Here is a 14,637-nt window from a genome sequence, read left to right on the forward strand (position 1 = left end):
ACTTCTGTCGTGCCTAGGCTGCTCACTAGGGCTGGGTATCATCACTGATTTCTATAATCCATTCGATTCCGGTTTTCAAAGTCCCGATTCGATTCAACTTAGCCTCAGACAGTCAGAAATATTATAATTCTGATCATTTATCAGTACTGACTTCATCAGAATTGTGAACATCACAGCAGATGCCTTTGTGTGAAAGTAACTGAGAATAAAACAGAAAAACATGAAGGAGATTTTCCTGGTCTGGCTTTTTATAGCAGATAACCTTAAAAATATTCTACAATGTTCTGCATATAAAGTTTAAATTTCTTCAGTATTGAACAACAGAAAAAATAGGCTTTCTTGTCCGAGGTCATTTAAGTGAAAAAAAGAAAAGAAAAAGACAGCAGCCGACAGCGCTGTAAACAACTGGTGGGTAATACACGAATGAATAATACAGAAAACAGAGATTGGAGACGGGAAACTGTTCTTGAAGTACAGAGAGAGATAGAGAGAGAGCTAGCTGTGCATGAAGTGTGATTTTAATAGTCGTGGAAGCAAAACAGCAAAATTCATGACGACATTGATCAAATGTGAAGCGCAGTTTGCTGCTTCTTTTGCTGCTGGCTCGGTGAATTTTGGTTGGAGAGAGACAAAACCTGCAGCTCAGAATCAGCGCAAAAAGATGTAATCACAGCGCGGACCGGACGCATCAGAATCGCTAAGCTCCGACAGCGTGTCCGTCTACAGGCCGTCGGGTGAGAAAGCCGAGAAAGACAAAGTTGATTCTGATGCGTCGGTTCCGCTCCGTGTTTACGTCTTTGTGTGGAATCCGTGTACCTGCTCTCATTTGCTGTTTGGTTTTTGTTGAAATGGTTTTGTGAGCTTTGATCTGAGAATCTGGCGTTTCTGGCAAAACACAGTTATATTTAAAAGTCGATTCAGGATTTAATGAATTGATATCGCTTTATTCAAGCTACTCACCTCCCACTTCCACCTGCACTTTCAACTGGACCACGGCCAATCAGAGAGGTCCCGCCCCTTACTATCTCTGATTGGTTTAGTCCACGATAGGGGCATAACGTGTGTCTGTTGTTGACCACAGATTGCAGATTTTTTTTTTTTTTTTTTTTTTTTTTTGCTACCCGAACAGTTGGTCGCACAAGTGCAACCAAATATTTTTTTTTAGTCGCACCACTGAAAAATTTGGTCGCATTTGCGACCAAATTGGTCGCACTCTAGAGCCCTGCACTATAGATGTGTGTCTTTTAGTATCTCCTATTTCCCAAAAGGTTTGGAACACGGTAAGACCGTGAGTTCGAAAGGACCTGACACCTCCCCTGTTGTGCTTGTGACAGGAACATCATAGAGAAGTGGTGTAATCTACAAGCCTGTAGCCTGTAACAATGAGTTGATATGAGGGACAGACTTTGCTGAAGGCCATGTCATTTTTCATCCTAGCATAGCTGATAGTCCAGACCTCATGTGATCTCTGCAATTATCTTTCTTTTCACGTGGGAAGAATTTCTCTGCCACATTGCAACATTAGGATTTACTTAAGTTGCTCTTGTTGCTAAAGAAGGAGGGATACTGTTTGGATGTCTGCTTTCTTTTTCTACATTGACAGAACAGCTTGCTATTTCAACAGCCAATTTCTCGTGTGTGTTTTGTTTGTTTTTGTTTGTTTTGTTGTTGTTTGTTTTTAAACAAATCCCCTTCAGTGGTTTCTGACTTTGTGATCCTTATGATTGTAAACACTATAAATAACATAATGTCTAGTTTATGATGACTTATTGCGTTGAAATAAATTTGGTCCATAGATTCTGATGCCTGTTATCAAGTCTGAAGTTAATGAAAAGATGGATATTGTACCTGCAGCATACAGTCTAGAGAGTGTGATAGTTTCCTTGGATAGGTTTCATCCATATAGTGCTATAAATAATACTTTTTTTTTTTTTTTTTAGATATGTGATACAGGCTAGAATTTAAAACAAAATCTCTCTGATGAAGTAACAAATCTCTCATGAATCTGAAATGTAATTGGTGTGGTGATTGCAAATAAAAAAAAAAACTTGTGACTGTGAATCAGCAGTGAGCATGTGTGTGGATAATGACTGTGTTACAAGCTGCATCTGCAGCTGTTGCTCTAGGGCACATGACACAGCATGCCATCTCCCACCACCTTGCTAATTTGCTGCAATGAATTTTGCAGGATTCTCTCTTCACCTCTTGCTAGACAGGCAACTGTTTATTTGTAATCGTTGAGGAACTTTTGCATTCTTTAAATAGAAGCTTCACATTATCAGTTCTAGATCATTTGTGACCACAATTTATGTGCTGTCCTAGTCTGAAATCTCCAAACTACATTTTCAGTGTGCTGCACTCTAATGTAATCTGTCAATAGGAGTATATTGCTGTACTGTATGAATTCACACAGTAAACATGAACATACATTTGATTTTTGTCTAATACTATGCAAAGCGATTGAAATGATAACATGCTTAGGAATAGAAAATCCTGACTTGACATAGTAATTTTGTACTGGAAACTGTGCCTCAAATGGCTTTATTCTGTTAGTTTGAGTTGACAATATTAAGATACACAGAATCAGTGGTAAAATCTCAATAAGAAATCATCATCATTTATTCACATACATGCATACAGACATACATACACACTGACGTAAATAAAATGATCTACCATCTGCTGCCAGACAAAAAAGGCTTATTTTCTTAAGACCTAAGATATTTGATCTTGTGTAGGTTTGTGTGCTTGTCTGTGATTCACTTATAATTTGTGCTCCACTTTTTCATCCCATATTTATAACCACAGTTTAAATCAGTCTTGCCAAAAACCTTCCCATTAAATTAAAAGTGCCTGTTGGCTTCCTCCTGACCATTCATCAATATCAGCTCCTAGGCCCTGATGTAAACTCGTGTATCTTAGCTTTCAGTTTATATCTTTTAGCGTTTTCTGTTTTGGCAAGTAGAAAGACAATCATCTGTGTGCGCTTATGTGTTGTATAATCAGCTGGAGTTGAATAAAGGGAGGTGGTGACAGACTGAAGTGTCAAATCTGTCAAGGAAATGAAAGGTCAACCAGGCTTGTTTTTTGGGGGGGTTTTTTTTTGCACATCAGACATGTACACAAAGGACATCTGCAAATGCCCCCTCACATTGTCAAATTACTTTTTTGTTTTTTCTTTTGCTCCGTTCATGCACGCACACCTGCAAACTCTATTACTCACTGTTTTGCCAGATGGATTGCAGCTACTAACAACAAATGTCCTCACACATCATCAGGAAGTAAACATGTTTGGAAGCTTTCTATGCAGGAAAATTAGTTTGCCTGACATCAGCTTGGCAGAACAATGACACTTGTGTAGACAGACAATGGAGAAACACTGTCACTATATCATAAAGTTGCATGGTCATGAATTTGAACATGACATAAAATATTGTATACGCTTATATAGACAAACCTTATATGTAACAGAAAAAGAAATATTAGTGAAATACATTACTTGTCTACAAAGGGAAATACGTGCTGTTTTTTTTCCTTTGACATCTAAGTTTTCCTCAGTCTTTTTTTTTTTAAACTCTAGAGGATTTTAACAATCCAAAGTAGTAATATGATCAAAGTGTATAATACAAGTTATAACTTAATGAGTGGAAATGATTTGCTAATTCAGTTAAATTACTCACACGGCTTTTTTTTTTTTTTTTTTAAAACATGTCTTTCAGGCCAACAAGGTCACATATGACTTGACATTGTACTGTATCTTGATATCAGAGAACAAACAGGCCAATCTCACACTTGCATTGCTGTGGAAAGAAAGCCAACACCATTGACTTAGCTATCAGAGCAGCCTAGCCCAGTGAAATATGAGCAAAGAGTGTGCTTATTTATCACCTTTATGTTCCTTCTCTTAGCACCTGCCTACCCTTGTGTATAGTTGGTGGAATTAATAGTTTGGAAGTGGGTTTTACCACACTGAAGCTGACCCTATTATTTCATAGAGAAGAATCTATAGAGCACCATGTTGGCTGCACAGTTAAATTTTTCAACTGTGAGCTCTTGGGGAGTGCAATCATTTAGCTGTATGGTTATGCAGGTGTATACTTGTCTCACTTCTGTCTCTGTGTCTGTGTTTTTGTTCAGATCGAGCAGGCAGCATCAGCACCTTAGACTCTCTGGACTTTGCCCGTTACTCAGATGACGGTAACCGAGAGACAGACGAACGGGTGGCAGGTAAGATGAACCATACGGTCAGGGCTCAAAACAAGAGGCCCAGCTTACACTGGGGATAAAAGATCGGGAGAGTAGACAATGACTGAATGGGAGCGCCGTGGAATATGGCAAAATGAAATCTAAAAGCTGCTTTAATAACAACGATGACCAGTAATAAATAAACTCTGCTTAATAACACAAATGTGTTTCTGTCAGTCCTGCTTTATTAGGGATAAATTAGTCACATTTTTCTCTTTTTAAGTTCATTGATGTCTTTGTGCCTCCTCTCATGAACCGTCACACTGCAAAACCAGTCTGTGGTATTTTTGGTACCAAACATGTATCAGCATTATTTAAAAAGCGCACTCTCCCCTGCCCTCCCCCCTCAATGGCTCATTCGTGACACACAGTCTGATAGTTTTAGCTAAACACATTAACAGCTCCTCCTGACGCCAATGATGTGTCATCACACCATTGGGTTTAAGAACAGGTGTTCATTTACTGGCATATTGCCTTTTTTCAGGTGTTGCGTGGTGAGCATTTTTATGCCGTGGACTAAAGGAAAAAATAAATGAGTAAGCCTTTTATATTTATGTAGAATGCCGAAAGCAAAATGGGATCAGGCAGGCACTATGCATATTAACCAAATCCCCTTCTGGTTTTAATTTTGTAGTTTCACAATCCTCAAGATGAAGACATTAATTTTTAGCCATGAGAAGTCTGCTAGATTATAAGGGTTAAAGCTAGTAACAGTTTTCTGCAGCCATCCACACATTTTAAAAGTAAGTGTGTGTAAGTGTGTGTCCAAAAACTGTGCCTAAGCTGTTAAAGTGGTGGATTATGTTGTGTATTTTTGTTTGTTTGTTTTTTTGTTTTTTTTACATTAAATTTGTTTTCCCTTCCACTGTACATGGATATTAAGGGTGAGAAATAGATTGTAGAGCATGATGGGATGGGGGATGGCATATAGATTGTCCTATGAATATAAATGTCATTTAATTTAAATGTGTATGTTGCATTCTGATGGTAAAGTCTTGGGTAACGCCAGTTAATGCACCAATAATGTAAACACGGGAAACGCTTGCTTCTGGTTTGGGGCTTTTATCAGTTGAGAAAAACGATGACATGAAGTAAGGGCCCAGTTAAAACCATGCAGCAGAGATGTTGGTTCCACCTCACACCTCCAAATTATGCATCATTTTTAAAAATGACTATTCACACACTGCCCTTTCTACCAAATTGCCATGTTTCCCTTCCTCTCTCTTTACTTTTGAAACATCCCCACTCTCATTCTGCTCAACTTGTTCTTCTTGTAAGAGCCCTGCCCCCAGCTGTCTGACTCTGGGTTTTCTGGCTTTCTCCGTTGACGTTGATCAAACCCCAGTAAAATACTGGACAAGTCACTCCATCCAGTCTAGCTTTTTGCTTTTATTTATTTATTTTTCCTTCTCTTCCCGTTATTCAGTTCTTGGTTTTCCATTTTGTTGCGTTTGCATCCTGTGTACTTGATCTGCTAGGAAGGTCTGAATGGTAACTCAGTTTCCTCTGGCAGAAATTTACTATTTTTTAATGCTCAGAAATTGGCTTTGACCTTTATATGGAAATTCAGACTGTTTCCTGAAAATGTTTTTCGGCTTTTTGTTGGTTTTTTTTTTTTAAGCTCTTCTTTATAGCGTGAAACCAACAGCAGGTTTCACGCTATAAAGAAGTGTGAAACCAACAGCAGCCTTAAACCTTAAGTGACACATGTTGGGGAAACAAGAGACAGACCAAATTGCAGATTTTTCAGTGCACAGCTATGCAACATAGTTTTCCTGCTCCATTGCTTATTACTTTTTGCGTGTGTTTTTAATCTAACATGTCTTAAGACCTTGTGTGTTCTTTAAAGAAGAAATCAGTATGAATCTAGCATTTGCCATTTTTACTTATAGATTAAAAATAAACATTTTTCTAAATAATACCTTCTGCTCCTTCTGATAGTATATAAGATGCCAGAAACGGCTTCCTCGTGTTTCTATGATTGGCTTGATCGTGTTATGTTTTTTGTTTTTTGATTTGTTTTGCAAAGTCAAAGTCAAGAAAGACGAGTCTAAATCGGTAACCTAGCAAAGAATGCCAAACTCACGTTTTGTCTGTTAGCTGAAATAGCTTTATGTTGTGGTGTTCATAGTGTGATGGTCTTATCTCTTAAGAACAAAACATTTGAGCATTGGCTGTCCCTTGAGTGGCTTGAATTCAAATGTGTAAATTACTTATTACTTATAAAAACCTGTGTCAGACAGCTCCTAGTTTATCAAGGATACATTTTAGTAGCCTGAATGGATTTGCTTGCCTCAGCTACAATTTAGGTAAATTTGGACTTCCATTTGTTAAGTATTAATGAGAGGAAAACAAGGGCAGGAAATTCTATCATCGAGCTGCGTCTCAATGCAGAAAACACACCTGTCCAAGAAACATCTTGCCAGCTTTACCATAGTCCTCTGCTGCATGCGTTCCTTAGACCCATGATTTGCATGCATCCTTTTTTGTTTTGTTTTTATGACTTTTTAATCTTTTGTGTCATTGTTTGGTTTTTCATACCCATCTGTTTTATTTGTTTGTTCCCTGTCTTTGGTTGGATGCACTTCCTGTGTGTGTTGTCACTTCCTGTCCAGTGCTGGAGTTTGAGCTACGGAAAGCAAAGGAGACCATTCAGGCTCTGCGCGCCAACTTGACTCAGGCAGCAGGTGTGGCGCACTTTTAACTTCTTCTCCACCTGAACCCTTTTTTGTTACAGCTTTCTCTCTTTTTGTCAGAGAATTCCTTTTGGTGAGTGATGCTCAGCATCCTTTCAAATTTATCTCATATATTCTCAATTTCTCAGAGAGCGAAGTGCCCTCTCAGGAGAGAAAAAACTACAAGTCAAGCCCTGAAATTCAGGTGGGGGATTTATAAGCTTTCTAATTTTTCCTTTCTGGTGAAATGAGTGAAGAATGAACGAATGTGTCCCTTTAAACCTTTGTGAGAACATTGCCGTGATCGACCTTGTTCTTCTCTGCCTCAGGAGCCTATCCGCCCACTGGAGAAAAGAGCCTTAAACTTCCTTGTGAATGAGTATTTATTGAAAAATGAATACAAACTCTCATCCATCACCTTCTCTGATGAAAATGATGATCAGGTAAAGGATGGTAAATGCCTAACTGGAGTTAGTCTTTTATTTTTAAAATTAGGTCTGTCTCCTTTTCAACAAAAAAACAAAACATCCTAATTCATAAGAAAGTACTGAAGGTAGTATGAATAATTTAAACTTGTACTTGCACATAATTGTGTAATGCAAAGGAAGAGCCCATGCCTGACACAAATGACAATTACTAAACTGTTTTGTTTTATGTTTCTTCCCAGGACTTTGAGTTGTGGGATGATGTTGGCCTCAACATTCCCAAACCCCCCGACCTGTTGCAGCTCTACAGAAGCTGTGGCACCCCCCTCCCTTCTCCTCGGGACACAGCTGATGTGTCAGTTGGAGTGGATTTTGTCGATCTTCCTGGAAACTGCATTGCCCAAGATCCACTAAAGAAGCCTGACCTTTCACAACAGGTGTGTGTACGCTGAGTTGAACCTGTTTTATTGCTTCGTATTCCTTCTAGTACCAGAGAGATTCATTGAAAAAAGGCTGTGAAACTAAACGCAAAGTGATTTTTCTCTTTCAGTTAAATCTGAAGAAGAAGTTGTGACTTCAGAGCTCTTGCTCTTGAGCTGAATTTGTAATTTGTCTGCATTATGTTTTTTTTCTTCTCTTTAGCAGCAGACAGAAGTCGTGCAAGAGTTGGAGTACCAGATAAGCCTCCTCAATAATGAGAAGCAGAACCTAGCAGAGCAGATAAAGAAACTGCAATGGTGTGTGCTTGAGTGCATGTCTGTGCTCGTATACTATTCTTTTTGAAAAACTCTGAAGTCTTTGATCCTGACAAGGTTTCCAACATTCATAGCTCTTTCACCGCATGTCATTTCAGCAAGAACATTTACCCCTTCTACTGCTGAGCAAAGAGTCAGCAGAAGTATTCATTAAAAAAAAAAAAAAGTCTCAGAAGTTTTCAGTTTCTATAACCGTGACCAAAACTGGCCATGGTGTAAAACCAGATTGGAAATTTCTCCCAAGCACCACAGATGCATGAAATTACAGAGGAAACTTTGGTCCGATGCAAAAGTGGAACTTAATTTTCTTGTCATGTGAAGTCTTTAATTGACACCATCAGGATTCTGACCAATTTTACTGAACAGTTCAAGCACGACTTTGATGGTAGGGGTGAAACAGTCGATTGTCTCGTTCACTTGCTGCTTGATTAAGTATGTAGTATTTTTTGACTTATGTTATGTTACCTCTGCCCCACAGTGAGATTCAAACACTGAAGAGGACCGTTTCCTCCCCGCCTCCGACCACTTTGGACCTGGGCTCTCAGAATACACCTAACACTTCTTCCTCTTCTGCTACCACTGCTTGCTCCGCTGACCCTCTTTCTGTGGTATGTGGTCATTTTGAATATGTAAAGGACAGGCTTATTTAAATGTCTACCAGTCACACAGTTTTCTATAGTAAATTTAAAAAAAAAAAAAGCAAGAAGAAAAGAAAATCATTCAGTCTGTATGACAGTTTCTCTGTAGTTTGTCACAAGCCCAAATATTTGACCCTATAATGCTAACGTCTTGTAGTCTTATCCTCAGCCTCCCATGGATAATGGCAAGTATCTGGACATCCGAGGGGTTTCAGAGCCTGACAATAACGCAGACAACCTCTCTACTCAGAACACATCACAATTCCACCCGCAGACTCACAGCAAGCTGAAGAATAAGCCACCTGTCCAGTTTGATCAGCCAAACAGGTGAGTGAAAATTCAGGCATGAAAAAAACTTGCAAAACAAAGACCCAACTTTCCTAACATTTCCTGTATCAAGGAATGCAAATATGATGCTCAAATGTAAACAAAAAATATAGGGCTTTTTTAATACCTGTGTGACATATGTAAATCCACTAACTGCCTGAGTCTAAAACCTGTAGACATCCCTTGAGATGTCCTGCCAGGCCTTTAGTGCAGCCAAATTCAGTTGCTGATTGTGTATCTTTGTGCTTTCAGTTTTATCTTCAGTAACAGCAGCTTTGCAGCATTTGTCTGAATATGACAGGGTATAGCCCTGTACAGTTCACAATTCATCGTGTTACTGTTATCAACAGTCACATCAATAATTGAAACTACAGGGTGGGCCATTTATATGGATACACAGTAATAACATGGGAATGGTTGGTGATATTAAAGTCCTGTTTGTGGCACATTAGTATACGTGAGGGGGCAAACTCATCAAGATGGGTGGTGACCATGGTGGCCATTTAGAAGTCAGCCATCTTGGATACAACTTTTGTTTTTTCAATAAGAAGAGGGCCATGTGACACATCAAACTTATTGGTAATGTCACAAGAAAAACAATGGTGTGCTTGGTTTCAACGTAACTTTATTCTTTCATGAGTTATTTACAAGTTTCTCACCACTTATAAAATGTGTTCAATGTGCTGCCCATTGTGTGTTGGATTGTCAATGCAACCCTCTTCTCCCACTCTTCACACACTGATAGCAACACCGCAGGAGAAATGCCAGCACAGGCATCCAGTATCCGTAGTTTCAGGTGCTGCACATCTCGTATCTTCACACCATAGACAATTGCCTTCAGATGACCCCAAAGATAAAAGTCTAAGGGGGTCAGATCGGGAGACCTTGGGGGCCATTCAACTGGCCCACGACAACCAATCCACTTTCCAGGAAACTGTTCATCTAGGAATGCTCGGACCTGGCACCCATAATGTGGTGGTGCACCATCTTGCTGGAAAAACTCAGGGAACGTGCCAGCTTCAGTGCATAAAGAGGGAAACACATCATCATGTAGCAATTTCAAATATCCAGTGGCCTTGAGGTTTCCATTGATGAAGAATGGACCCACTATCGTTGTACCCCATATACCACACCAGACCATCACTTTTGTTGTTCCAACAGTCTTGGAGGGATCCATCCAATGTGGGTTAGTGTCAGACCAATAGCGGTGGTTTTGTTTGTTAACTTCACCATTCACATAAAAGTTTGCCTCATCACTGAACAAAATCTTCTGCGTGACCTGAGGGTCCTGTTACAATTTTTGTTTTGCCCATTCTGCAAATTCTGTGCGCCGATCTGGGTCATCCTCGTTGAGATGCTGCAGTAGCTGTAGTTTGTAAGGGAGCCATTTGTGAGTAGCTAATATCCGCTGAATGGATGTTCGACTAGTGCCACTCTCCAGTGACATGCGGCGAGTGCTACGCTGTGGGGTCTTGCTGAATGAAGCTAGGACAGCCACTGATGTTTCTTCATTGGTGACAGTTTTCTTGCGTCCACATTTTGGCAAATCCAACACTGAACCAGTTTCACGAAACTTAGCAAGCAGTTTGCTAACTGTAGCATGGGAGAACGGTGATCTCGTAGGGTGTCTTGCATTGAAATCTGCTGCAATGACCCGGTTACTGCGTTCACCGGATATCAACACATTTTCGATCCGCTCCTCACGTGTTAACCTCTTCGACATGTCAATTGCTGTGAACAAAGAGAAACTTGTAAATAACTCATGAAAGAATAAAGTTACGTTGAAACCAAGCACAAGAGCTGGTCAAACTGGCAGCTATATGTGTTCACGCTGCCTCCGCCATGTTAGACAGATAATGTGGTATGCTTCAGACTGTGAGGTCTCAAAACTTTTCTCACCATTTTGATACAAGATAAACCTGGTTTCATTTGTTCAGATAGGTGCAGGCTCTTTTAGTCTGGCAAAGTCCAATATAGCCATCTGTTCTTCAGAGTGTGCCTTCCTCTAAGCCCTGCATTTGCCTTCATAAAAGGTGTGTCTTGATTGTAGACTTTGACAGTGATAGAACTACTTAAGATTGTTAATTTGGCCACTCCTAAAGTTTTTGCCGTTTGCCTGAGAGGTATGTTTTAGTTTTTCAGCCTAAGGATGGCCTCTTTCATTTACATTGACATCTCTTGGACGTCATTGGAAAGTTCCAGTGAAGTTCCAGCTATCAAATTAGACGCTCAATACTTGGAATCAACTCCAGATATTTTGTCTGCTTAAATTTTAATGGAATAACAAATGAAGAGGCCTCACTGGGCATGAACTGCTCATCAGTCAATTGTCCAGTGACCTGGCGCTTTTGAAAATGGGGGGACTAAACTTAAAAGTGGCTGTAAATTCTAAGCAGTTAATGTAATATCTGTTAAAAGCTGAATAAAAGCTAAAAATTCTGCACTTTTACGGTTAGATTTTTTTGTTTATTTATTTAATTTAAAATGTAAAATTCTCTGTGGGGGTTTGAAGGCCAAAAAGAGAAAAATATATAGTTGTAAAAATTATTAGAACCAACCGTGTCTACTACAGCCACGTTGGCCATTTTTGTGTAGTCACTAAATGTAGCCACTAGATGGAGGTAGTTATTCGTCTTTGTCTAAAACCAGGTATTAGGTTGTGTGGCTGCCCTCTTGAGTAAGAAAGTGTATTGTGCTTTAAACTAGTCATCACTGAAACTGAGCTTTTATTCATTTAATGTTTTTTTTCTTATTTGTGTCCCACCTATGATGTATTATTTTCAATGATATTTTTTGATCTTTCATTATTTTTATCATTTAAATATGTGTTCCCTTAAAAAAACAAAAACAAAATCTGATTTATGTGGTGTTAAAAGAAAAAAGTGAGTGGTGCGTTACTGTTAGTCAGCCACCTTCTATTCTTAGTACTGTGGTAATGTCACGTTACATGGGAGAGTGGCAGCACTAACCTCAGTGGCAGGGTAACCTATTCCAGTCCTCAATCATTCAACGGTCAGGACATTCTCCAGAGCACTTGTGGTGTACAGATTAAGTGTTGCAGACTGTAGTGACTGTTTTTGGTCTTTTGTTTTTTGTGGTGTCTCAGGAAGTTATCTCCGGCCTTCCAGCAAGCCTTGTTGTCCTTCTGCAGAATGTGCTCCGACAGCCGCCTAGGAGCAGAGGTCAGGAGCACACATTTCATATACAGATAAAAAAAAGAAAGAAGTAAATTTAGGAAAAACAGAATATAATGCCCCTCTTGTTCCCAGGTGTCTCGTATAGCAGACAGCGAGGAGAGTGTGATGCTAATGCTGGGTCGCTGTCTCCCTCACATCGTCCCTAATGTTCTTCTTGCTAAACGAGAGGTAAACCTGCTTGTGCTGGTCATCCTGCCCTCTTCTTCTCCTCCCTGTTTCCCCATTCATTGTCACCATCACAGGCTTCTTGTTTTAATAACCAATAGATACACACAGAGCAGCAAGGATGAGAATAGGTTAAAAAAAAAAAGTAGATGGTCATTCACAACTACTAAAGTTTCCTCTAAACTGTGTATTTATAACGTAGAGGGGAAACGACTCTAAACAGCTTAATGTGGTTATTGTCAGTAGTTTTGGTAGTAATGGTGCTAATTTGACACCTTTGCAAACATATTTTTCCATTGGTGATTCATCCACTTCACCATCTGCTGTTATGTGAAACATTTACTGCTTTAAAGGAACATTACCCCTCTTTTTTTCTTTTCTTTTGTGCCTAAGCTGTTCTCACAATATGAATATGAACTGTAGTGTTACACATTGTGCAAAGGCTGTTTTCTTGGCAATAGTGGGATTTGTGTGATTGCTGTTTTTTGAGATAATTAAATCAATGTCTCAAACTTGATGATGCACAAAAGCACCTTTGTCCTTGTGTTGCCTTTTTGTCGTTCCCCAAGAGATACGAATATAGAGTTGGAGACATTTTTACCTGCCAGATCCTGCTGACTTGTGTCTTATCTATTGATTTTTTTAGGGTCACCTTCTTTTGTCATGGCATTTGTTTTTCAGAAGTCCTCATCATTTTTCCTCTGCATTTTTTCCTCTCATATTTGCTGTCCCTTTGCCTTCACGGTTTTTTTCTTCTCTTTTCGTCTCACTCATTCTCTCACTCTCATGCATGCCTCTCTTCTAGAGAATGGTTGCGCATCTTTGCCAGGTGAGTCTTTCACGCACTCATTTGCATGATTCTCACATGTAGATCAGAAAAGTGTAACTAATGCCAATTCCTTCTGCTGCAAAACCGCTGTCACTAAATACATTTTCACACATGCGCTGCAGCCCTGAACTTTTTCTTACCTGAGAGAAATGCATGAGATAACAAATGTCGAACTCAGTTGGATCGGACAATAGCTTCACTTAAGCACAGGTGAAGTGGAATTATTTCCTGTGAGAACAGACAACAGTGGGAAAATATCCTGGCATAACGCTCTTGAAGTTGTTTGAAATCCATGTGTGAAAACAGTATAAGCTCTGATTTTCCATATTTATTATTTTTTGCAAATACAGTCTGCAATCCTGTAACGGTGACAATGAAAAATAGTGTGTACCCAAAAAGTAAGTTGCGTTGCAGTTTTGGGGCCAAATTTATTAACAGAACATGCCAGAGCAAAACACACTCCTTGGGGGTTGCTATCTATTCGTTAAGAGGTATAACGGCAATTTTGTAACTGTAAGGTGTGGCCGTTGTTTAGCTAATATGGCTGTCATTCTCATTAGGAGTGTTCTTTATTTGAAATGCCAGGGGGAGGTTTTTGTCAGAATGAGTGTGTAATTAACACAGGTGAACGGTTTAGAGCTGAGCACAGTGCCATAGCTATGAGTTATAGCTGTTCACGGTGTCCTCGCCCTATATAGAGCAGACCTTAAATGATTTGCACCGTTTCATTTTTATTCATGTTTCTAAACAGAGATTTTTTCATGAAAAAACTAAGAGCACCTGCTCGTCTTTTTCTCAGCAGTGTGCACATCACACAGAGCAATGTAACATTACAAACACTGCTGTGAAAAAGTATTTGCCGCCCTACCTGATTCCTCATTTTTTTTACATATTTGCATCAGTTACACGCAAATGTGGGGGAAAAAAGGCAAAGGTTAAAATATCAATACTACAGTCTAAATATCAGGAGAGCAAATCAACATGCTTTCAGATGTGTGGCTGGTTTGATCATCAAACAAATTTCAATATTAATCAAAGATAACCCAAGTAAATACAAAATGCAGCTTTGTTATTTGTGTGACAAATATGCAAAAATATAAGAAATTAATAAGGGGGCAAATACCTTTTCACTCCACTTTAATTTGGTTTCTTTTATGGTTTTGTTTGATTTTAAATGTGTCCAGTACCGAGTCTGTTACATATCATATTAAAATGTCTCGCTGTCAAAATTACATTTATGTGACTAAGACACATCTGCAGTGTACTAAATTAATGTCTGTCTTTGTGCAAAAGAACAATGACTCCATTTACACACAGCTGGAGTAACTTCAGTAACATGCAAATCTCTCAACGTCTGATCTTATATAACGTTTAGTGTTCT

The 14,637-nt window shown here is 39.2% G+C and overlaps 1 protein-coding gene across 7 annotated transcripts in view; it reads left to right on the forward strand.

The window, feature by feature from the left end:
* Positions 1 to 14,637, forward strand: part of relch (RAB11 binding and LisH domain, coiled-coil and HEAT repeat containing) — a 38,676-nt gene that overhangs the window by 2,592 nt on the left and 21,447 nt on the right. For 2 of the 7 annotated variants that reach the window (XM_084939091.1, XM_084939092.1), the window contains exons 2-12: positions 4,138 to 4,227; positions 6,861 to 6,932; positions 7,070 to 7,125; positions 7,250 to 7,363; positions 7,588 to 7,782; positions 7,988 to 8,082; positions 8,579 to 8,708; positions 8,908 to 9,065; positions 12,172 to 12,247; positions 12,335 to 12,430; positions 13,233 to 13,256. In XM_084939091.1, the coding sequence (XP_084795217.1) occupies positions 4,138 to 4,227; positions 6,861 to 6,932; positions 7,070 to 7,125; positions 7,250 to 7,363; positions 7,588 to 7,782; positions 7,988 to 8,082; positions 8,579 to 8,708; positions 8,908 to 9,065; positions 12,172 to 12,247; positions 12,335 to 12,430; positions 13,233 to 13,256 (1,106 nt within the window). The remainder of the gene's footprint in view (positions 1 to 4,137; positions 4,228 to 6,860; positions 6,933 to 7,069; positions 7,126 to 7,249; positions 7,364 to 7,587; positions 7,783 to 7,987; positions 8,083 to 8,578; positions 8,709 to 8,907; positions 9,066 to 12,171; positions 12,248 to 12,334; positions 12,431 to 13,232; positions 13,257 to 14,637) is intronic. The other 5 variants (XM_084939094.1, XM_084939095.1, XM_084939093.1 and 2 more) reach the window with 4 other exon arrangements.

Source organism: Perissodus microlepis, chromosome 9 (assembly GCF_051167445.1).
Source record: "Perissodus microlepis isolate ML-2025 ecotype Zambia chromosome 9, ASM5116744v1, whole genome shotgun sequence".
Lineage (NCBI taxonomy): Eukaryota > Metazoa > Chordata > Actinopteri > Cichliformes > Cichlidae > Perissodus > Perissodus microlepis.